A 25,728-nucleotide genomic window follows, 5' to 3' on the forward strand; every position below is an offset into this window, starting at 1 on the left:
CCTTCAGAGATCAAGCTAATCCTCAGTCCAGGGAATTTTAATTTAAGTACACTTTAGTTCAATACGTAAATTTTATTAATAATCAGTGCTTTGCACAGTAACCTAAACTCTTCCATGGCAATTGGCCTAAATGTAAATTTTTAGCCACAAGTACACTGCTTTTATCAGGGGAAAAAAAATATTCAAAATCTCTCTTTCTACTCTGCAACAGTGAAACCAGGAACACTCCCCCACTGTCCAGCCTCCATCAAGAAAAAGTAACAAGTTAAACACTATTACCTCCCACTCCTCACTGCAAACTCGCAGAAACCTGTCTGAAAACAGCTTGTATCATTAGGAATGGATTCAAGAAGGCACTCATACATACGTAACTAAACGTAAGCAACCCCAACTGGGATTGCACACTTGCTTGACGGCAGCCATGCCACAGAGATGCTCTTCTAGGCTAAGTCAATCTTCATTTAGAGGGACTGATACTGGACAGTGGAAAGTGCATGCTTCACTGTCATCTACTCAGTGAGGAGGAGAAGTCACCTGCACATCACACTCTGCTGACGTCACACACGGAGGGGTACAACACCTGCATGAAGGAGGCAGAGCACTGGTGCAAGGGTGGCCACCCCAGCAGGTGTCACCACCCTGTGCGGTCCCAGGGAAATGCGCTACAACAGACCACAGCTCAGCCTGTGTGCACAATCATGTACAATCACAGAAGGGTTTGGGTTGGAAGGGACCTTTAAAGGTCACCTAGTCCAACCACCCTGCAGTGAGCAGGGATATCTGCAACCAGACCACGTTGCTCAGAGCCTCGTCCAACCTGACCTTGAACATTTCCAGACATGGGGCTTCTACCACCTCTCTGGGCAACCTGGGCCAGAGTTTCACCACACTCAGTGTAAAAAATTTCTTCCTTACATCTAGTCTAAATCTACCCTCTTTTAGTTTAAAACCATTACCCTTTGTCCTATCGCTACAGGCCTTGCTAAAAAGTCTGTCCCTGTCTTTCTCATAGGCCCCCTTTAAGTACTGAAAGGTTGCAATAAGGGCTCCCCGGAGCCTTCTCTTCTCCAGGCTGAACAACCCCAACTCCAGCCTTTCTTCATAGGAGAGGTGTTCCATCCCTCTGATCATTTCTGTGTCCTTCCTCTGGACCTGCTCCAACAGGTCCATGTCTTTCCTGTGCTGAAAACTTCTGAACTGGACGCAGTACTCAAGGTGGGGTCTCAGGAGATCGGAGTAGAAGGGCAGAATCACCTCCCTTGACTTGCTGGCCACATTCCTTTTGATGCAGACCAGGATACATCTGGCCTTCTGGGCTACAAGCACTTTCAAACTTTTAACAGTCCAAATCACAGGTCATAAAACCAAAGTAATCTTAAACATACAGACGGTAGTAAAACAAGTAATGCTCATAAGCATGTTTGTAGTCATAAAAGCGTACTCAAAGCTAAGAATAAAAGAAATAGGTGCACAGTACTGGGTTCGGTTAAACATCCATTAATTTAGCCACACTGAACATGTTTCCCATTCTGTCAGTGGTATAAATTGACAGCTCCCCACCTATCTTACTGTTAAGCTATGGCACTGAGTGAGTGATAAGCCTTCACTTGTGCTCAGTTCACACACATACACCAAAAGAAAAAAGGAAAAAAAAAAAAAAGTACTGCAACTCTAAGCAGCCTTCCATTTCATCAAAGCAGCGACAAAGTGGATTGTCCATATCAAATGTTGGCAGGAAGCAGACATTACATCAACCTGGTAAAATACAACTATGAAATCAACAAAATAATTAAAGATGGATTACTGACTTTGAAAGGAATTGTAAGTTCGTGAAATATTTCTTCAGAAAGAAATCTGGAAATGCATCTCCTGCATAGCTGTCAATTACTGATCTACTCTGGCTTTTCTTCCATATTTCTAAAAAGAAACGCCAATAGGCCTGTTATCTTTTTTTAATATATGTTTAGCACCACATGTCCACACAAACTGCCATATACAGCATTACTGTCTTCCCCACAGGCATCCTATAAATATAAATAAGAAATTCTACCCCATTTTTTTCTTTAGCAGCCTGAAACTGACAGAAATATTATCGCTTTCTTAGACATTTGCAAATGGGCACAGTGGTGCTGAGCCAAAATATGCTGAGATCATAATATCCATTTATCTAAACTGCCAGTGTGTAATGAATTCAGGTGGGATGCCTTCTATCCAAATTAATTTACTACTTGAAAAGGACTTCTTACACAAATGCTGTCAAACAGGAAAACAGTTTGGAAATGAGAAGAAAATGTGAACACTGTGTTTGATCTTATTTTTAAGTGTAGGATTTAAAGAAAGAAGGATAACCATGACAAAGATAAGAATGGAAAACGGGCTTCTTTGGAAATGAATTTCTATTTTAACTGCTGATGGAGATGTCTACATTACCTAGTAGGAATACATTGATTCTAACTGTACAGTTGTTTCTTGAGCTTTCCAGTACACTAGAAACACATAGTACTTTAAAGACCTACTGATTAGAATTATCCTGCTTTCAGAAAATCAAAATAGGTCAATGCTCCACAAAAGTTGACTCATTCCTTTGCTAAATTATGTGGTACAGCTGATTTGTCTTTTTTCCTAGGTGTGCTTAGAAGAGCATGTCTATTAACATCAGTTATCACCAGCCAAAGTCTATCTCCTCACTTACAATACAATGCAGAAAGGATACGTAAAGTTTTCATTAAAAACAGAAGCACACAAAGAAAAACATCTTGATTGGGAGGGTGTGGGGGGGAAAGTGTAACTTTCCTTCTTTCTCAAATTGCTTTCATGAGAAATCTCAAAAAACCTTCTGCATTGTTAACTACCTTTCATATTATATATCATTACCAATTACCCAAGTTGGCTACAATTTCAGCAGTAACAGAATTTGCAAAAAAGAATTTAACTTTGGTGCTGTATAATACTTGCTAATGAAATGATCTCTTTTACAAATGCATGATAGATCTGGGATAATATACTCATTAGCAACTTTCAAATTATTGATCCCTGCAATGATACCTCCTACCCCAATAATTAACATTCACAGGTTTTTTTTCTTTTGTACGTTATTGTGAAATAAAGTATCAGAATCATTCAAAAAGAACAAACTTCTGGCTATAAACCAAAGTTTTATCCCATAACCTGAGTATAAAGCTACATATCTGCTTCATCATGAGAATGACAATGAAAGCAGACACCTGACCCTCCCCTCCCCGCCCCGATCCCTGGAGTAATATTAAACCTTTCATACATAATTCTGTGATGAAGATTGCTGGAACAAAGTTCTAACAATTACATAAGCTAAGCTCTGGATATCCCTTCTGCTTCTTTTTAAACTCATTTTTATTCACTGGAGCTATTTTAAGTTATCCTAAGTTTAGTGAATAAAATCTACATTTAAACATACTGAAACAAATAAAATACTAAAACCAAGCCACCAATTCTAATGCACTGCCAAAATACAGCACAACTTAATTTCTGCCTTATACTACAACATAAGCAACAAGATATTTTTAAGGTATACAGTCCAACTGAACCAAAAAACCGCCCAGTGTTTATACAGAGGAGGGGGTACAGGAACAGTTGACATTGGGCCTCCTTCCCCCTCCTGCAGGGAAAAAAAAAAATAAATTAACAAAAATGGTAACCACATGCAACTTCTTATCAACTGGCCTTTAAAAAAATGTCAAGTTCTATGTTATCTAAGAATTTTCTGTTGATTTACACCACCTTACTTTTCTATTCCAAATGTGACATTACCTACTTCAACGTCTCACCACAATACAAAGAATCACTGTAAAAGAAACCTGGAATAGTATACACGAAATATAGTCCTATACTGGCTTTTTACTAGCAAGATTATGAATTTAATTCTTTGCTAAACCATTTAACCACAAACACACACACTTCTGAAAAAGCATTTGTGTAGTCTAGTTCTCCTTTCTGCTATAAATCCAATTTGGATTGAAAATATGTCCCAAGTGTTGTTTTGCTGGAGGGGGGGTTTACAATGAATTAAACCTAACACTACAAATCAGGATGGACTGAAATGTCTGAAGAGTATTCTGCTGCTGGAATTTTTACATGAGAGGAGAAAAACAGCTTTTAGAGCTACTTTCAGTTTTGTGGGTTATATATATCAATAAACATCAATACAAAGATTAAAACAAAAATGGAAATACACGTCACCCTTCTGGTATGGTTTTTCCAACAACAAAAAGGAGTTTTCCTGTGCTATTTATACTATCATGACTAGATTTGGAATAGGCTTTAAATACTGTATTTCAGAAAATATTGGGGGGGGGGAGGGGGAAGTCTCACATAGCTCTTGCAAATCTGCTCATACTTGTTGATTTTCTTACCATTTCATCTAAAGACAATTCACTGAATAAGAATCTTAATTTGCTTCTTTTTAAAGCTTTTTCTTCCCTACTCCTCTCCTTTTTTGGGGGGGCATTGAAGTTTCAAGGGTTCAACTATCACCCCAGTCTAAGATAACAATAACCAAGTAGGGCATTACTGAATATAAAGCTTTTGCCTCCTGAAATCTTCAGTTGAAACTGCTATCTGACTGATACAGTTATCATCCAGAAAACAAATATTATCCCGTATTTTACAAATCATATATATTCAGATCACCTTCCACACACTGAAGAGGAGAATGATTCTGATGTAAGCCATCCATTTTCTTCCTTTTTTGAAACCACAGAAGATAATTCTATACGGACTCTTGGTGTGAAAGCCAAGCCAAGACATCTGGCCTCTACCTAGCCCATTCATTTTGAGGATAAAGCCTCTGGGCAGCTCAAACAGCAGAGGCGTTTCATGTCTTCATCTGACTTTGCAAACCCTCGTTCTCTGGCTTGGCCTGTTCCTTTGATTTGATTGTTCAATTTTTCTTCAGCTTCAGTTTCTTTTTCTTTCTCTCCTCTTCTGGAAAATGTGAATTGTTTGGCAAGGAGAGATTCTTTCTGAAGTTAATTAATTATGTACGCATGTAATGATTCCTGAAATACCTTTTCCTTTTTAACTACTCGTACTATAAAAAAGCCACTGTAACAACATAGGTTTGGCTATCCAGAATTCACAACGGATGACATTGGCTTTTTTTCCCTGTCTCACATGAAATGTCATTGCTACTGAACTCGAGAAATTGTGGTATGACTATCAGAAAGTTAGAACTGTGTCTCTTTTAGTTTGCTGTGCAAATAATCAAAGCATTTGCTTAGAAAATTTGCTATGTGTTAAAAATAGAATTAAAAATTTTGCTTCTATTTAGGACGTTTTAAACCATGTTTTAAACAAAGGCATAGAAAATTTGGAAACAACTGGATTCATAACTTAGGTACCATTCACAAAACCACAAAGGAAGAAGATATTGAGAAACCCATCGTCCTGTTTATAAAGGTGCAGCCAAGCCCAGAGGTCAGGTCTCACTTGCAGAGATGCAAGGGAACGTGCTGTTTTTACTAGTCATGGAGCACACAGTGAATGTGGGCTGCCCACCTCTTCAGCGAGTGTGTTAATTGCTCTACTAGAGGCGATCAATCTGCGGTAGGCCTCCTTCAGTCTCTGCTCTCCAAGCCGTTCTCCCTTTGGATGAATCAGTAAGCATGGCATCAGAAGAAGGCAAATGAGTGCGTGCCCGAAGGCTACGGCAATCAGCATGGGAGGGACTACAGCTGGATTCAAATCCCACCCCCCCCGCCCCCCCTTCCTTTTTTGGGGGGCCTAATTTAGGGCACAGAATGGATCCTTTCCTGCGGAGCAGGCTGTAGGGTATAAGGAGGGATGACTTCACCTCCTCTTCGGTTTTGTGATTGGCACCAAATTCCACTTGCAAATCTCTCCTGAGAAACGACCAAAAATCTTTTGTCTCAGAAAAGCTGGGGGCAACCACATCTCAAGTGTTTTCTTCAAGCAAGAAGTGCTATCCAAAGGAATCTAGATATAGTCTAACAATGCATTTCTTTGGGCCATCAGCTTCCGGGGAAAAAGTATCACCATAATGTAAACTTCTTTACAGCCTAAACTATAATTAACAACACTGAAATGGAAACGGGGGTATCATATACATTCAAATGAGAAAAAAAAACAAAAAACAAAATATGACCTCTTCTCTACCATAAATTATACTCATTACATTAAAATAAAGAAATTTTAATAATTAAATGATTAAATGCTAAGCATTGTGAAAAGTTACATTGCACTGCATCTGACTTTACTGTACCCCCTCTACTGGGCAACTACTAGAAAGCTTCACCTCAAAAACAAAAAAGAAAAACATTTCAGGAGTAACTAGCTGCAAATGAGGAGTAAGTAGCTGCTGACCATACTAAAACACTAGTAGAGTATAAATCAAAACCAAAGAGCCTTTAACACTCGTGTAGAAATATACATGAGTATATTTCATCCCCCTAGATTTTTTGACAGCTGAATGCTAGAGGTTAAATTATTTTAAGAACATATGCTTACATATATATTGCTTAAAATTACAGAAAAATCTAACATAGCCTTACAATTTTGTGTATTTTCATGGCTTTTAAATAATAAGAAATAAATTTAAAATTATAAACATAAATATGTTAACAGCAACATTTCTTCACTTTTCTATAAACAGACAAAAAAAATTTCACACGCATCAAGGAGAAAAAAATGGCTTCACTAAACAGTCATTCAAGCAAAAGTGAATGCAATTTACAACCTATTTTGTCTTTGTTCAATTCAAAGACAGACTTCACTGTGAAGCTCTGATTTACAGCTGTCCAGCACTATGAACTCCTAAATAAATAAATAGGCAAAAATAGAAGAGTGCCATCTGCAACAAGGGACTCCTGAGAACGTTGCCATTTGTTATTCGCATGACAGAAACACCCCAAAGAGGATTAATATATCTGAAGTGGGAGGCAGAGCCTCACCAGGATGCACGCTGGACCATCACGTAGCCAGCAGCATGCCCTGCCCTGACGATTTCGTTGTGTCAGTTAAGAGAAACCAACACAATTGACTATAAAAGGAACAACGAGCAAAGGGAAGACGCAGCAGTAAGCTGGAACAGAAAGTTGCAGGACAAGATCTGTGTCTTTTTTTTTTTTTTTCTTTTTTTTTTTGTTTAAGAACAGGAAAACAAAGGGGTCAGGGAATTAATGAGTTTCTCCACCCATGTGTTTAACTGCTGTCAGTTTATAGTTATACTGTGGTTACAATGATACTGGTGTATCTTGAGAGATGATTTTAAGATGAAGAAGAGCCAGCTTGTGGATGAACTTTCCTGCACAGAGAGCAGGAAGTTGGAAAGATGCAAGCATGAAAGATAAGCAGGTAAAATGATGATGGAGGGAGGAAAAAACACAGGAATGGGCCAACAGCTCTGGTTACCAGGTGCAAAAATAGCAATGGTCAAATGAACCACACTCCTTTCTATACCTCCTGGTAGACTCCCTTAAAGTACACTGGGACCATAAGATCAAGAAAAAGCTTTCTCTACATCTGACCCTGGGGAAGAGCTGCAAGACAGAACCGTCAAAGGACTAGCTGTTAGTAACAGTCACAGAAGTTGCCTAATCTGGCATGTTTGGCTATTGAGAGAGAGCTCTGTACATATTGACTTGAATTTTTGCCCTGTGCAGACTGGCTGCTTGCACGTGCCCTCTCCTTCACCCTCTGCTTCATTCACTGCATATCCACTCCCTGTTTCTTCTCCTCCCTCTTCTTTCAACATTACTTCTACCATTCCCCTTTTCCACGGAATGGCCAAGTTCTGGATACAAATAAGCACACCTGAATAACAGAAGAGAATGTCACCTCAAGCACAACTAAGGCATGAAGCCTGACATGGTGAGACACAGGCTAGAAAGCGTGGAAGAGTTTGGGACAAAGGAAGTGAGAACAGAAGGTGGCTGCAACACTTAAACTAGAAGAGTTTTGGAAACAGTGAAAAAAAGCGCCAGATAGAGGAACTACAATAACTACACAAGCTGTAAAAGCGACAGGAAGGGTGTTTTACACTGAAAAACATGGGAAATCCTTACAGCAAATGAGAGATGAGGTTCTGAAACAGTTACCAAATTAAAAATGTGGAAGCCGAAAGGCCACTGTCACCTGAAGGGAAATGGCAAAATGCATCCAGGACATAATGCATAACCAGAAACTTTGGAAACTTACAGACTATTCACAAGGTTGTACTTCGATGAGGCAAGAATTGCTATCTATTGAGAGATATGCCTTTAGAGAACAATTCAGATGATTTTAGTTACTTCTTGCTTTAAACTGCTCTTACCAGAGTATATTTCACTCCACTAACTACAGAACTGCAGGGGCAGCAATCAGTTGTCTCTCAAGTTAGTCTTTAGAGTATATTCTAGTTAGTTTGCTTAATTTCATTCACATGGCATCGTCAGATTTCACCAGACCAATTAAGACTTCAGGTAGAATTCTCTTTAAAAGTCTTCTTTCTTCCTTCAAAATAAACATGTCTGTCTTTGGGTCCTAACAGTTCATTGATTTATGCATTCATTTTGTTTCTCTGACATCCATTTTCACCACAGTTTTTTGGTTTTGTTTTTGGTTGAGGTTTGGTTTTTTTTTTTTAAATCAGCAGCTTTTTTTGCTGAAACTACATCAAACGTATCAGGACAAAAGAAGTTCCAGGACTGCAAAGAACTGCACAACTAGAGGAGCAAAGCAAGGACTATGACAAATATACCTATCTTTCAGGTACCCATATCTAATATATAAAACACAATAAAATCCTCTCAAGGACCTAAAGCATAAATTATATCTTGGAATAAACAATACAAATTTTGCAAATAATCACCGATTATAATCTGATCCCAGACACTTGGGGACAGGCTGTTCTAAAACAACCGTTTTGCTGTTATTCTACGTTAAAAAAGGCATTAACCAAATCTCTGATAAGGCAGGATTAAAATAGAAAAATACACATACAATAATGAAATTAAATGACAAAAAAAACACCTTCTGTTTTTCCTTCCCTCTTCACAAAACAACACGAGCACAGAACTTGATTCTGGATCAATTTGTGGATACATCATTAAAACATACAAAACAAAAGTATCACTTCAAGTAAAAAAAACACAGAAGGCAAAACTCTGTCAATAACTGAACCACAATTAATATTACAGAGTATTAATTAGTAACAATTTAGCATTGTAGATATTTAATTAAAACATTTAGAAAACAAATGTTGGGTCTGATGGTTTTCAAAATGTAGCTTAGCTTTAGGATGCATAGGAAAAGCATCCAATAAACTTTTCATCAGAGCTGAATGGTATTTACAATGCCTCGACTTTCTGAACGTCTATTTTGTCCCTGACTGACTGTGAAAAAGAAATCCTTAAATAGCAACTCACATTTCTAATACGAACATTCAATTCCTAAAGCTGTTAGTGGACAACTATACAGTGGTCATGCTTTCAGGAAGAGGTCACGAACAAATTTAAGTGTTTGTATCACCCTAAAACCTTTTAGGACCTTCCGGACAATTGGGGGGTTTTTTTGTTTGTTTTGTGTCTCCAAAGAAAGGAGATTGAAATGTTTCTTGACATCAAGGTTTTGTGCCATTTCATAATCCAGCGTTTTTCTGGAAAACTGTTATATCACAGTTGGAATAGAGAACGCTAGTCCTACAAAGCAAAAGTCTCTACTACAGCATATGGTCCCCATGGTGAAATCTACTTCACCTTCCAGAAGGTTTGTTACCCTCGTACCTGCAGAAGGCTGGCTGTCCACAAAGGATCACTTGGCACGATTAGGACCTAAACTAAGTCAAGACATCACAAACTGCCTGAACTAGAAACCCAAATAAATACTGAAAAAAACCCCTGAGATATGTTGCAAAACAGTATCACTAAAGTGTTACCACTTGCATGGGTCATACTCTTTCCTCATCAGCACATTCAGATACTCAAAGGACCATTATGTTCAGAAAAGAGGTCCTGGAAGAACTGGAAGTTCTGGCATCAGAGAATTTAAACTAGCTGTGAATCCCATTGAGGAAGTATGACTCATCTCTGAGGTTTAAATTAGATTATCAACCAAGTGAAGCAGCACAGTAAATCTACAATAAAAGATGAATGCCTACAGGAAAATAATTTTTGCCCCTAGTGGCAGATGCCTGAACTTTAAAGGATCTGAAACTAAGCTCTTTGTCTAAGCCTTCCTGATAGAAAACAATTGAAATAATTTCTTTAGTTGGTCCAACTTTGCTCCATATGCCACATGGAAACAATATCTAAACCCTGTAAAACAAAGTATATTGTCACTTCTAAACCAATTGAAGATCAAACAATTTACAGAAACCAAGACTTATTTTGCTGACAATTAAGCTCTATCACCAAGACTTGAGAGTCAATGAAATTTGACAATTGTGAAGAAAGAGGCTTTTGTCTGAGTAAGTCTGAAGCATTTGGAAGAATCAACAGAAAATCAGAAGACTGAATTAGATCGAAGTATCAGAGCCTTTGAGGACAGTCTAGAATTCACTAATTAAAATAACTGCCTTCCTTTTTCTGTTTCCTCTCTGAATTGCTTTTGGTATTACAGCAGAAATAAGGATAGCAAGAGGCAAATTTGGTCTGCGGAGCACGTGTAGTACCCATCACAATTCCTCTTACACCAATGGCATATTAGTTTGTCCACTACAAAGAACCACCATCCCGCTTTAAAGATGAGATGAAAGACAAGTAGGAATCACTGCTGTACACCAAATCTAAGTGGTGTGAAGGGCCTTTTTCTGCCATGCTGAAAGCCATCACATTTACTTTGTAGTAATTTAGGGACAAGTCAAAGAAGTTTGCAAATTCCATTTGATTCTAGCGCTGCAGTTCACTGTTGGTACAATATTCTTGCATCTCCTCCTCATGGAGTTAAAGAATGAATATATTACTCTGTTTTTCCAAGAAACATAATACTAACTCGTTCTCCTTCTGCCTGTTTAATTGAAAAATACGTAAGATTTCTATTCAAAACACCACCATGCCTATTTTACAATCAATAAAAAGCAGTCAATAGGTATTTTAATGTCCTGCAGCTCATGAGCAGTACAAGCAACAAAATCAAAGCACAAAGGTATGAAACTAAGCGGTGCTCAAAGTACTACGTTTTAAGCTGGAATCAGATAATTTCAGAAACTTGGCATTTTGCATTGCATAAAATGTTCATGTCTCTGTTAAAAGTACATAATAATACTGCTTTATTGCATAGCTAATATGGGAAAAGAATTAATGAAATCCTATTTTTCCACAAGAATGTTTCTATTTTTTAAGCAAATGGACACTTCTTGAAAGTGTCAGATTGGACATTTCTACTCTCAAACACTCAGCAGGTGAACAAAATCATCAGTGTAAGCCCTCACAATCTTTGAGAAACACTTATTTCTGAACAGTAACTTCTGAACACTGTTCCTGCAGCCTTCAGTAGTAGCTGAGCAACGCTGGCTATTAAACTGAGGTGCAGAGTTTATTTTTCATCTCAATTAAAAAAAAAAAAAAAAGTTGGGATTGTTTTTTCTCTTGGGGATTTTTGGGAAGTTTAAATGTAATCGGCATTTAGTGAATGGCTTTGAATTCAGTATTAAACCATACTCGGAGCTTAATTACGAAAAAAGATCATTGTCACTACATATTTGGAATATTAAAGCTTGTCAGCTTTATAAAAACCTCAAGGCACTTTTTTCTCTCGTTTGGTTTTATTTTGAAAGTGCTCCTTAGATAAGATTTCTTAATATTAGAACAAGTCTAGTATAACTAGTTTTCTGTTGAAAATATTGGGGAAAAAAAATGTTCTCTCTATATTGTTAGTTCAATAGAAAAAAAGTTAACACTTCTGAATCTAAAACCATCTATGTTTCATAATTCTGGTGCTTTCAAATTGCAAAAGTTTCTGCAGATATCTTTGGTCCTTAATAAGCACTAAATACTTTTTTTTTCCAATCATAGGAGAACATTAGCTGACTAAAGGTAACTACTACCAACTCTCCCTTAAACCATTTTACCATTTTTTTAGTAAGGAAATACCAGAAATATTCTGGAATGCTAACAGTAATTGTTTACTTTTGGCCAGTTGTTGAGACTAGAGGGAGGGAGAATTGTTCTTCTGAGAGGAGACTGGGGAATGAAGGAAGGGAGAAAGGAAAGAGGCATTATGCTAACATAAGGCAAAGCATATGGGTTTTGTATATATATATCAATATATATTATTTTATATCTATGTGTGTGTGTGTGTATATACAACTAAATAAATGTTAGAATTATTGTTCATTCCTTTCTGTTATATTTAGTGGTAAATTCAGAATACTGAAGATTTTAAGATACCCATCCTTAAGCATACAGATAGGTACCCTGAACCCCCACACTGTAGTGCATAGGAAAGACAGCTTTTCTCCAGCAAGACTTAGAGCAAAAGCTCTAAAGCACTGGTGCTCTCAGCTGTGCCCTGGAGAAGCCTGCCTCTCTATCACATCCCTGGTAAACCTAGGCTAACATTAACCTTTGTGAATACCCTTCTTTGCCTGGTCATTCCTCATGACTCACAATCCTCAAACTGGATCCCTAAATGGCTAGAAAATAGAATTAATCATAGATTTGAGGAAGTTCTATTATTTTTATGCCAGAAAATTATATATTTTACTCACTGAGCCCTTAATCTCTATTTCCAAAAGAATAATCTTACCATAACAAAGATGCTGTTTATACTTTATACTTAACAACTTAACCAAGAAAGTACCATACAGCAAATCTGGACTGAACAGGATAGGAACCCAAGCACTTCAGTAAATTGAAAGAAAGTTAGGCTCCTATCTCATCAGGTGACTGATGAGCAAAGATTTACTCATGTTTACAGTTTGTAACAAAAATGGAAGGTTCTTCATTAAGCTATCCAGCATTAAGGATATATTCCTCTGTTTCAGTGAGAGGGAAGAGCAAGCAAAACACGAGTGATAGACAGCAACAGTACTACTGAAACTGTTCAATATCCCATGTAATGAGAAGATCACTGCATATAAAGCATTTAACATTCTAATCCCAATTTCTCTAAATTAATACAGACACTCACCACTTTCTCTCTAAAAACCAGCATCACAGATTATATACACAAAATAAGTGCACTGGAAGAAGAGATGAATGAGATAGTGTCAAGTTCATTAACAGCTTTAAATGTTCATATTAAAAAGAAGAGAGAAAAAAAAAAACAACATCGAGCAAATGCCCCCAGCATCTAATCCTTCAGACATGTCCTAGAAAGGATGGGGTGGAAACAGTATTCCTGTATGAGAAATTACTTGTAACATCTTAAAAACAGATGTAGGCATTTTGTCAGAAAATTTAGAATGAACTGTATCTATTTTGGGTTGTGAACATTCAAATTGATGAACATGAAATTATGCTGAGAAATTAATACATGCAGGGACAAAGGAACATGTATTCCTGATGAAGGGAAGCTTACCACAAAGCAGAGGGTTTTTTCTTGCCTACGCACGAATTAGCAACATTCTGCATTGCATCATTTGCATATTAAACAGAAAATAACTTCATTGAGAAAAACAGGTTTACCACACACACACACACACACACACAGAGAAATCAAATCACATCTGATAAAAAGAAAACAGGAAGAGTTAGGCCACCTATCTTCCATCCATGACACCTTATAATTGCCAGCAATAATGTCCATGTTCCAAATCTTCACCTTCTCAATTTACCATGCACCTTCAGGTTATTCTGCACTCTGTGCCCCAACACTAACATAGGCTAGTGAAGATTTATGCTTGAAAGAGAGCAGGAGGTATTTAGAAGACAGTGTAAAGGGGCTGGGAGGGATGGCAGAATAGCATTCCCAGACACAGAAAGTGGAGGATAAACTTAGGCAGACAGAAAAACCACGAACTTATGAGGAGTTTAACTTAAACTTCCTTTGAGTTTATGAATGTCACAGACGTTGCACAAGTAGCAGGTGACAAAAGCTCAAGTGTGAGGAGTATCAGTGACCACTATATTCTTTTTATAACTGGCAAATGAGGAGGCATGAGGAGATGCTACAACTAGAAGACAAGTAGGTCAGTACTCATTCGTGACTCTTCTATAGCAGTGAAAAGTCCAACACAAAACCCAAAACCACCTCCTTAGTATACAACACATTTCTACTCTGAACCAAACAGCTGAGAATGGAGACTTTGACACCTTTCTCCCCTGTACCAGTCAGCTTGCTTCACGTGCTGGCTCTGTGAACACAACTTCCTACCCAGCCATAGGTGAGTAATGGCTGAAGCTGCCTCAGCTTCTCCAGACAGTTCAGAAATCTCACTCCACAACCTCTCGTTAGGGACTACCACAACTAAATATTCTGCTCAAGCTGAAATCAAAAGCTATGGTAACAAAATATGCAAATGAAAATCACCTAGGAAAATGTTCAACAAGAGCCCAAATTTAAATGAACATTAAAACAAACCTCCATGAACCTGCAGTTTCCAGTTTCAAACTAACTAGCTCAGGGTTGGTATTGCCACAAGCAATAATTAATGCCCATTACATACTACTATTCTAATTACAGGACTATTGTCCAGTAACTAATAATAATAAAAGTTCTTCATCCGCTTGATGCTATTTTAAAATACTTTGTAAAGCTGTCTTAAGACTAGTGGCTGTCAACGTATACAGCTTGTCATAATGCTGCCTCCTCCAAATATAACATTATCTTGCATAAAATGACATCAGAAATCAAAACCTGAAGGAGGTATTCACATGTATTCACCTGAAGACATAAAAAAAAGCCTCTGACAAAGTACACACTAACTCTGACACAAAAAAAGAACACCTGGGGAAGACAGGGTGGAAGCAAGCAAGTAATGCTGCCTTGTACTATTTGCAAATAGCTTAGTAATCAACTCTACCTAAAGTTCATCTTTTTTAAATTGAACAACACACTAAAGTCAAGCTCAATTCAATTCACTCCCCTAACTGTTGATTTCTATCCTTTGTTTTTTATTCTGAATTGCCAGAAGAGGCAAATTCACATACAACATCCATTCTTTTCTACATTAAAATTTTAATTTTGGATCAAGAAGTGCCTTTTGTTTCCAAACACTCTCCAAGATCACCACAGGCACAAACTAATCTTCACTTGTTGCATAATCTGCAAGATGCTGGCAATCTGGAAAAAAAAAAAGAAAAAAGAAAAAAAAAAGGACTAATTAATTCACCCAGATGCTGCAGCGCAGATTACCTAGGATCATCTGGGAGAAAGACTTCTGTGCAGTATAAAGCAGAAGAACAGTGCTAATGAAATGAGTTCGCACTGTGATGGTCTTTCTTTTCTTTTAATTTACAACCATTCAGATTAAAAAAAAAAAAAAAAAAAAAAGAAAAATGGGCTTTTTTTTCTGCAAACACCACAGTGGTCTAACTGTGTCTGTGTGTCCGTAAGAGACAGCAATGTAAGGTTATGGCACGGGAAAGAACCCAGAAGAGCCAAGAGCTTGATGTGTAGGGCTTTCATCCTGGGATGGGGGAGCCATGTGTTCAAGGTCCATATTAAATCAGCGAGGGAGGAGATCTGGGCTGCCTTCCCCACATTCCATATACATGCTCTCACTACCTGTCTATTTGTTGTCTCTGCCCCACTCTACCCCAAAATAATGCTTCTTTCCTGATCCAAGGTGGAATGAAAGAGGGGTTTTGGTAAGTTTTTCCCAATTTCTCAAAAATGCCCACCCAGAACGGGCATCCACGAACAGCAAGAAAGGAAGTTCTATCCATGCGGCACCTCCAATCCCCACTATCCAAAACAGTCACAGCAGCATCCAGCAATTTTTAAGCAGATTAAAAATAGCAAAAAAAGGTATATATTTAAAATAGTTATCAAAACCAAAAAACCCCTCCATCCTTCAGATTATCTCCAAAAGCTTATTTGCACCTGCATCACCTCAGCTAGGCCCTCTTTTAAGCTCCTTGCAGTTTTTCCACCGATATTACTGCAGTCTCTATTTTCAAGTGTCTCCAACCAACATTTCCTTCTTCCTTCCCACAAATCTCGTCAAATAGTCCGACATCCGTGTGAGACTAGAACATAACTCCATTTTTACTTTCCTGCTACACTTGTGGGAAAGATGTGTCTCTGAATGACGTGCCTTCTAAAGTCAATACTTTTAATTAGGTTTCTCTGTCTTGGTTGACTCTTCCGTGCCTCCTTTTTCGCCTGGCTGAGGTGGGATGAGAGCAGATCTCTCTGTGGTCGCTTTAGCAAATGAAAAATACAGACTTTGCATTATCTGGGCAGGTCAGCATATGGTCAGAAATGAGTTTCGCAGCAGGCCGTTTTCCCCACCAGGGGATCTTAATATGAAGAAGATAGAAAATCTCTGTGAAGGGACGTGAAATCTTGTGGCAGGAAAGCAGGAGACTGCACTTGGAAGTGGTTGTCAGTACAAGCTTCACGCTATTTCCCTATCAAATAATGTCCCGTCCCCTCCTACAAACAGCTTTTCCATAAACCTTTCAATTTTATCTCCTGTATTAAGCATAAATAGGGTGAGCACTGACTCGGTGAACTGAAAATGTAATGGGCTTGTCTCATCAGTTTACGGCCAAGTTTCATTCAATTACTATTGCAGAGAAAAATAGGAGAGAGTTGAATTGAGTTATGCTAATAGATAATAAGCGTAAACATAACTCCAGAGCACTATTCACTAACTTTAAAGACTACTCCTATAGCAATCAACTTCATAAGGTTCCTGACAGAATCATAATGGTGATAAAACACATGGAAGTGTAAGAGTATTTAAACTCTTAACAAAAGCCATGATAATACTAACAGTAAATGAGCAACTCCCACAAAATATCATTTAATAATCACACCCTGATAAGGTTTAAAGTACATATCACCATTGTTATATAAAAAACATTAAAGTTGTTTTTTTTTTTTTTTAAACACATGTAGCAACCTAACAGGTTTTAATTACCACACCTACTTCAGTGACGAGCTGTTCCACTCAAACACCCAAACATAATATTTACAACGTTGTGCGGTCGTTAAGGATCTTGATGATTGATGGAACCTATTGTGTTGCCACCTTAATAACAACAAATGCAAGTGATTACCAACACGGAAGAGAGAATCTGTGTTTTTATTTCACAACAAAAGGCTGTCCTATAGGGACTTCTTTTCAACATAAACTAACAAACCTGCGCACACGTTAACGTGCTTTAGAGCTTGGCACAGAGAGTAAAAAACAAAGCCTCTACTGCTTTAAGGACAACGTATTTTTTTTTGTATTAGCTTAAGAGAACATAAAAGCTGTCGAAAGAGCTGGTATAGTTTTTCACAATCCCGCAGAATTCATCTTGACCACAAGGAAATATCTGAAAACTGCATCAGAAAGATACCATAGATCTTGTTTCCAAAAAAAAAAAAAAAAAAAAAAAAAAAAAAAGAAAGCAATTGAGTCATTGAGTCAAACAGGAATACAATACATTTTCTGGCAGCGCTGCTGAATATTTATATCAGTGATGAATGAGACTACAAACGAAATATTTTAACATGAAGCAAACCTTGTTAACTGCGTGATATGCCAAAACACCACCTACTGTAAATCACAGGGTTTAAGACCAGTATTTCTTGTTTAAACATGCTACTTGTTCAGCAGAATCACTTGTGTGAACAGGCATAGATTAATGTACACTAACTAGAGCAGTTTCACTATCCAACTGATAGAGTATAGTTTAACAACCTCATTACCTGCATTGTAATTTTCAGACTGCTGAAATATCATATTTGTTGCAAATATTATATGGTTTAAACACTTTAACAACATTGCCCATTTGACGCTTCTGTCAGATAAAATGCAGATAGGCACTTGTGTGTTGATGAACATGCTTTTAATCCTATAAAGAAACTTTCTCTGTCAAATTATAGGTGTTTCAACACTTGATTTATGAACACCATAATTAAAATCCTTATGCCTTAAAGAAAAACAAACTCTTCATTATAACAACAGCCTTCTTTCATATTTTTATCTTTTAATATTTGGAGTTTGCTTTTATGCTTTTATGCTGCTATTAGCTATCAGTTTGGCATGTCATTTCTGGCTGCCAAGACAGGACAATATTTCTCTTTATAACCTGCTCAAACCTCAAAGTCTGGATAAGCATCCAAAGGGATCAATGTTTATTTACAGCTTCCACAAAGCACTTGCAGGGAAAGAAAAATCTATTAATTTAACAGGTAGAGGACGACCATCACACAATTCAGTGCTTTCTATTTCTAGAAAGGCCAGAAATGCTGTCATGTCTGCCAAAATGTTTTTCTTCCTTCCATGAACTCTCAGAATCAAGAGTTCGGAGGGAAACAATTAAAAAAGAAAAAAGAAAAAAAGAGGTAGATTTTCATATGCATTTCTGTAGTGGTTCTGGTTCAATTTTAATTTTAGACAGAACTCTGGAGGAGGAAGAGATTCATATTTCATCTGAACAAATTCATGCATATCATTCATTCACTCTTACAGTACCCATCAGCACAGCAGCAGCAGGTTTCAGTTTCCTAAACTCAATGCAACTCAAAATTACACACAATCTCCACTAAAACTGCCATTACTGTAAGTGATGCAGTTACACATTAGCATCTCTTCTCTAAAGAAATCTCTCTCCCCAAATCCCAGAAAAGAACAATTAATTTACAAGCTAAGCAAGTAATCTTGAATCAAATCCTGAAGCTTGTCAAAACTAGGATCTCTTAAACTACCAATAAGAAACTAATTTCAAAAGAGAGAACTCACAATTCAAGTCATTGCTGCTGAAGTCCTGATTCCTTTTACCTAGCTTTCTATCAAATTTGTTTTGAAATGCTACAAACATCTTGTAAAAGAAATTAAAAGGAATAATGGCTGAAGAAGGTCTCCTTGACAGGACCAAAGCAGACAACTCTATAGGGTTATGTGACTTTTGTCCACTAATTACAAACCAACAAAATTCCTGAACTCAAAATTACACAAAGCTGAAAAGCTTACTGTGTAAAAGACTAATACAAAATATTATACTTGCAGATAATGAGGACAACTGAACAGAACCACATTACTATTGCTCAGTGGAGAGGTTGAAACTTCACTCCTCAAATAGCATCTCTAAAAACATAACAGATAAATTTTGTTATCCTTCCAACAAGCTGTTGTAATGCTAGACTAGGATAAAACAGATCATGCTGCCCTCTTGTGCTAGATGTGCAGAGAAATCAACCCCTTTACTCCTGCAAACGACACACGAAGAGGAATATATAAAGCACTCACTATGAAGTAAAAAAATCCATGTTTTCCTCCTTACAGATCCCTTGACATGCATACAATACCCTTACTGGGATACAGATAGAAGAGCAAAGGAAGTTTCAAAGGATTCAAATTCTGAACTCCAAAAATTAAACAAGTTCTGTCAATAAAAAGTCAGATGTGATAAAGCCCAAAATACAACCACTTAATATCATCAACATCCCATCAAGCTTTCACTATAGCTGTTTAAGTGATGCTGTATAGATATGTGCTGATAAATCTGAATTTCAGTCATAAATATCTGATCATTCTTTCTGAATGCTGGATAATAGAATAAGTTTTAGTCACTTAGGATTATCAGCTCAGTAGGGTTAGGTTAAGTGCTTACGAAAGAGACAGTCGCTTATTAATGAGCTTCTTCCAATGCAAAACATACTTAAAGCAGTAATGTCTATTTTTAGATCTATGTCAAATTACAGAAAGATTAAATCTATGTACATACAAATTTTGGATGGGAAGGGAAAAAGAAGAGGGGTCCTTATATTCCTCTTCTGTCTCTGCTATGTAATCCAGGTTTCAAAAATACATTCAAATTCTTATATCATCTGGGTAAGATGCTTGTTACTCTTCCTTTTACAACTTTCTCCTCCCTGTGTATTGCTAATGCAATCGGTAAAGACAGACCCTGGGCCCATGTCTAAACTGATTCACAAAGCACTTTTTTTTTTTTTTTTTAGAAGTAAGTCACCTCATTTACCCACCACAACTGACTGGATCTACACTGCTGGGAGCTGACAGACATGTCACGACTCACCTCGTATTTCCATTTCCTAATGATGACTCCCTGATGCTGCTCATTAGTCTGTTTCCCCAGTAAGAACTATCAAGAGCTTGGGGTATCTGTTTATTTAAGTTTCCTTCCTCGAATTTGGAACATGACTTTATGTTCAAAATACTGACCGTGGCATTTTTTTAATTGCTGATTATTTCTGGATAAATAGCACAGCAAAAGTCAGTTCAGCAATTGCTTCTGCTAAGGTTTTGAGAGACCTCACACAAATACTGAGAACAAGCTGGATGCTTAAATGACAGATTTGACAATGCAGTGTCAGCTTTGCTAACATAGGATAGGATAACTAATAGTCTGGCTAGGCTATTACAATCACAACCCTAGAAAAAGGAGTCTTTAATAATTTCAATTTCTTTTTTAGTATATCTTTCATAGTAAGGCATATTTAAGAACAGAAAAAAAAAGAAGAAAAAAAAAAGACTTAAACAAATCTCACCCCAATGAAAAAAATCATAGCATCTGAAGTTCTAAAAGATAAATACACAGTAAAAAAATCCACATAAATCAGACAATGGAACATAGGTGTTAAAAACAGAAATTCAGAACTGCCACACGCTGCAGTTCTGAACAAGAGAATTGCCTCACATGTCATCTTTTCCTTTTTCATTTTTCCTTTTCCAAAAGATGTATAGATCAGAACAGCGGTACGTTTGCATGCTACCATGACCAAAAGAAAGATAAAGGGAAAGAAATATATGCACACTGAAGTTAATCTTCTATTATAAAATATCTGCTCATAAATAGAAACATACATCTGTAAGTCATGACAGTGTGTGAATACCAGTAATAGGCAGGTTTTTTGAATGTCACTTTTAGAAAGCACTGCTAATTTGAGCTTCACAGTATGTCACAAAGCAAAATCTATGTACATCAGGGACAATGTATTACAAACATCAGGGACAATGTATTACTCTATTTTGTCTCTGATGTTTACTCTGTAGTTCTTAGTCTGTTATAATAAGCCATTCTTATAAGGTGATTACATATTCCCTCAATAATACAGTTACTGCATTTGCTGCACACACACACACAATTTTTATTTATTTTTTTTAAAAAGGGGAAAGAAGAGGAAAATCCCTGCCTAACTGACAACAAACACCATCAGTACTACAATTTCTTCTGATATATGTGCTCTCACTAGCTCTCCACTAACCTGTCTCCTGAGCTTATGGCTTCACTTCTAAACCTTTCCAGTGGCCTTTAATTTACACCACCACAGACTCACAGTACAAGTAAACCATATAACACAGCCCTAAACTTCTGCAGTTGGGGTTTTTTTGTGGTTTTGTTTGCTTGTTTGTTTTTTTGTTTAAGGGTCAATTGTACATGTTTCATTCCTCATATTATGGACATGAATCTTTTCTCCACATGAGTATTTTTTACCTGAAAATAGTACTAATTTATCTGAAAAAATAAAGCCATCCCTATATACCCTTAGAATCATTAAACAGCTTCTGGAACTAGGACAATAAGCCTGTGTTCCCTTTCTTCAAGGGAGTGAAGAGCATCAGATTTCTGTTTCTCATGTAAGATTGGCTAGTAAATCACTACCACTTCACTTCCCCACTCTCTTCACTCTGTTCCAGCTTCCCTCTCATTTCTTTTGAAGAACATAAGGATCTGGATTATAGTTTTAAATTGCATACTTTACATTTTTTGTGCATTCTGGAAGTACAGTAAGCTACACAGTTTCTCAAAATTCTGAATTACCACACAGGCTTAAAATTATTTTTTAAAAGGGCAAATAATTGTTGGGGTTAAGCTTACAAAGAAAAGCACAAGAAAGGCAACCCCACAAAATGCATGCATATACTTTCAGCATATGGAAGACATCCCTGTGTAACTGAATCAGAACAGCAATGCAACTAGCAGGTCAAGCTACAACACCAAAGCCACAGGTAATTCATTTTTCTGTAGACTGCATTTGAAGAGCGTAAGATCAACCATCAATAAGCAGTCAACATTCTGACTTTTATATTCAGAAAGACCACAATGTTAAATTTACAGATTTTAAATAAAAGAAGTAAAAAACCCCAATAATGTGCAAAAATCCTGTAAAACTGTAACTGTGCACCAATAGTATAGTTAACATAATCAGTGAGGTAGATTACATGTCAAGGGGTTTTTTTAGTGTTAAACTTACCTATAGGATTTCTGTCAAAAAACAACACAGGAGCTTTCAAAATGGATTGAAACATTTTGTTGTGCAAAGTCTGACCAGAATTAACAAGAACTTGAAACACCAGAAGACTTCTTATTATGCCAAACAGTATTGTAGCCACTGTTAAACCTGAAATTAAAAAACATGGAGAGAGCAGCATATAGATATGGAACTTTCACAAGGAAAATAATTAAAAAATAAAAATGAATTAGAACCAAATTTTGTTGACTTCTGTATATAGCAAAAACCCAAATTTAAGCCTAGGGACTCAGACTGAGTGCAGAACATAGACATATTTGTCACTAGCTTCCGTTACTATCATATCATCAATTTAAACAATTTCTCTTTTTCAGTTTGAAAGAATTGGTATTTTATAGAAATGCAGATGTTTGTTAACCCATGAAATAAACCTGTATTAAAACCTCCTGCATAATAGCTCTGCTAAGAAATTCATTTCACAGTGCTGTGTATAATTGTGGCTTGCAGAGGTCACTGTGAAGATTCAACATTTGCCAGCAGGTATTAACCAAGTAATATAAACACGGCTATTTAGAGACAACCTTCAGTTATTCTCAATCAGCCCAAACCACTCATGCCATTCTTTCCCTTGTAAACCACATCAAATCATTTAAATTATGTGTATTTCTTTAACACAGTATGAGATGCATCCCTTACACCACGTGAAATAGGGCCCTTCTAGGGAATTGGTCTGCAGACTGTTTGTCTTTCTTCTGGGCACAAAGAATCATCATAGGGTTTGGGTTGGAAGGGACCTTTAAAGGTCATCCAGTCCAACCCCCCTGCAGTGAGCAGGGTCATCTTCAACGAGATCAGGTTGCTCAGAGCCTCATCCAACCTGACCTTGAACGTTTCCAGAGATGGGACTTCTACCGCCTCTCTGGGCAACCTGTGCCAGTGTTTCACTAAGTGTAAAAAATTTCTTCCTTTCATCTAGTCTTGATCTACCCTCTTTTAGTTTAAAACTATTAGCCCCTGTCCTATCACTGCAGGCCTTGCTAAAAAGTTTGTCCTTGTCTTTCTTACAGGCCCCCTTTAAGTATTGAAAGGTTGCAATAAGGTCTCCCCAGAGCCTTCTCTTCTCCAGGTTGAACAACCCCAACTCTCTCAGCTTTTCTTCATAGGAGAGGCATTCCATCTCTCTGACCATTTTTGTGACTTTCCTCTGGACCTGCTCCAGCAGGTCCAAGTCTTTCCTGTGCTGAGGGCTCCAGAGCTGGACACAGTACTCCAGGTGGGGTCTCACCAGGGCAGAGCAGAGAAGAGAATCACCTCTCAACCTGCTGGCCACACTTCTTTTCATGCAGACCAGGATACAGTTAGCCTTTTGGGCTGTGAGTGCACATTGCCAGCTCATGACCAGCTTTTCATCCACTAGTACTGCCAAGTCCTTCTCCTCAGAGCTGCTCTGAGGACCCCTGGGGGGCATCACTTACAAGACAGGGCAAAAGATGGAGACAAAGAATGATGAGATCACTGTTGCTGTTTGCTGTGTGTAATCTCCAACGTGGCTGCCCAAATTCCCAGTTGATGAAGGTGAACAGTGAAGGTGTCAGCCTTACATCTGGCAGTGCTTCCAGGCTCCAGGTGATCTACTCCAGAAACTAAGCATAGCCACCACAAGCCCAGCTGTTCAGGCCTTGAGGGCACCCTTAAGTTAGACCCTAACTATCAACATAAAACATTGCCTATTCTAAGGACAGGTAAAAACTGGACACAATTCAGGTACAGCTACAGTTACAGTGTGAAAGAGTGAGGTTTTAAATTAAATTATGTGGTTAAGTTAATCAGTTATTCCATCCTGCTTACTGCTGTATCCTCCCAGGACGCAAGAAAAGGTATCACTATTTCATTTGTCTGCAGTTTATTGCCCACATTCTGCACAATGCTGGTTTTAAGAAAAAAAGCAGGTGGCAGGTATGAGAGCTGGTTTGCTTTGTCCCAACTGCTGTTACTCTGGGCCAGGTAAAAGAAAACAGCTTTTCCGAGAGTAACTGCACGTATCCAAACAGGAAAGCTGGGTCACGCAAAAAGAGAGCAGAAGAGGTACTAAGCAGGAGGCTGTGGTAGAGCTCACATAGTCTGTGGGAACGATGGCAGGAGAGGGAACACATCCTGGGACCTCCACATTTCTGTACATCACTCAGGCTTGGAAGCCACTGGAAGCTGCTGGCATAACCCTCACCAAACAAACCACCTGAAAAGACCTAATGGCTGAGGAGAAGGGGGAGGAACCAGACTTACTTTCAAGTCCTTCATCTGGTCTGTCTCACACCAAGGGTTTTTGCTTTCCCTGTTTACAAGCTTACCACCTCAGTATCAGAGAGACAAGGACTCTTTGCACACTCATTTTACAGAAAAGGTGTGGAACTGGTACCTCAGTTCTGGCCAGTGGGGTTTGCCATTTACTCTTCCAAATCTTTGTCTCATAGAAACAACAAGGACTAGGAAGGAACTATGATGGTGATTTTTTTAAATCTTTTTCCAAACACTAAGAATCAGAAATAAAAATATTAAATTATTTGATATGGTTTCAGAGGTTATAGAAAAAGGTAAGTTAGATTATTATGTACTTCATATGAAACATGCTATCTTTTTATAACTTTTTCAACTTCACTTAAAATTTTGTGTAGGTAACTCAATGCTGTCTGTTCAACTATTGCAATTATCTCACTAAGCCACCTGAACATTTCAATATAAAGGTAACTTTTGCTGTTCTGCTATCTAGAACAAAATTTGCCTTAAAGGATAAAATTTTCCATAATGTGGTTTAGGGTACATGGTCAGAGAAAGCCGAGTTTGCCACAGTTAATCATACTGTGCAGTCCACTGGAACAGCTCATGAAATAAGACATTACACAGAGAAAATAAGAGCCAAGTTTATCTGGCTCCTAAATTGTTGCTTCCCAAGCCAAGCACAATGTTTTCTGTCAAGCACTTCGAACACAAGGATTCACAAAAAAACCCCCAAAAAAACACAAACAAAAAAAACAAACAACACAACAAAAACCCCCAAACAAAAAACCCTCCACATAGCCTCTCACCCATGAGAGATGCTTCTGAATACATTCAATGCACATTCTTCTGGTATTCCACCTGTTTTCTCAGACTTATCATTGCCATCTCCATCAAAAAATGACCATGCCATACAAAACTGTAAACCACTAGAAGTGCTAAATAGCAGAGTCTGAGAGCATATTTGCATATTTCTACACATGATTTTTCTATGCCAATTTTTACTAGATTTCAGTATTTCAAGATGTTTGGATGCCTGAATACGAGGATCAATGCCCTTTTCTGACTATTCAGAAACGTATGACTACCTGTTGAAATATACTGAAATGTTTTCTAGTATCCTGCTTTGCATACCCATCTAGGATGCTTCTTAAAAACTGGTTCTTT

General features: G+C 37.7%; 1 protein-coding gene across 1 annotated transcript in view; it reads right to left on the reverse strand.

Annotated features, from left to right (window-relative positions):
• ABCC4 (ATP binding cassette subfamily C member 4 (PEL blood group)) overlaps nucleotides 1–25,728 on the reverse strand; it is a 138,758-nt gene that overhangs the window by 68,898 nt on the left and 44,132 nt on the right. Inside the window, exon 18 of the mRNA XM_029085418.1 lies at nucleotides 22,291–22,437. Within this exon, the coding sequence (XP_028941251.1) occupies nucleotides 22,291–22,437 (147 nt within the window). The remainder of the gene's footprint in view (nucleotides 1–22,290; nucleotides 22,438–25,728) is intronic.

This window comes from Antrostomus carolinensis, unplaced genomic scaffold (genome assembly GCF_000700745.2).
Source record: "Antrostomus carolinensis isolate BGI_N321 unplaced genomic scaffold, ASM70074v2 scaffold11596, whole genome shotgun sequence".
Taxonomy (NCBI): domain Eukaryota; kingdom Metazoa; phylum Chordata; class Aves; order Caprimulgiformes; family Caprimulgidae; genus Antrostomus; species Antrostomus carolinensis.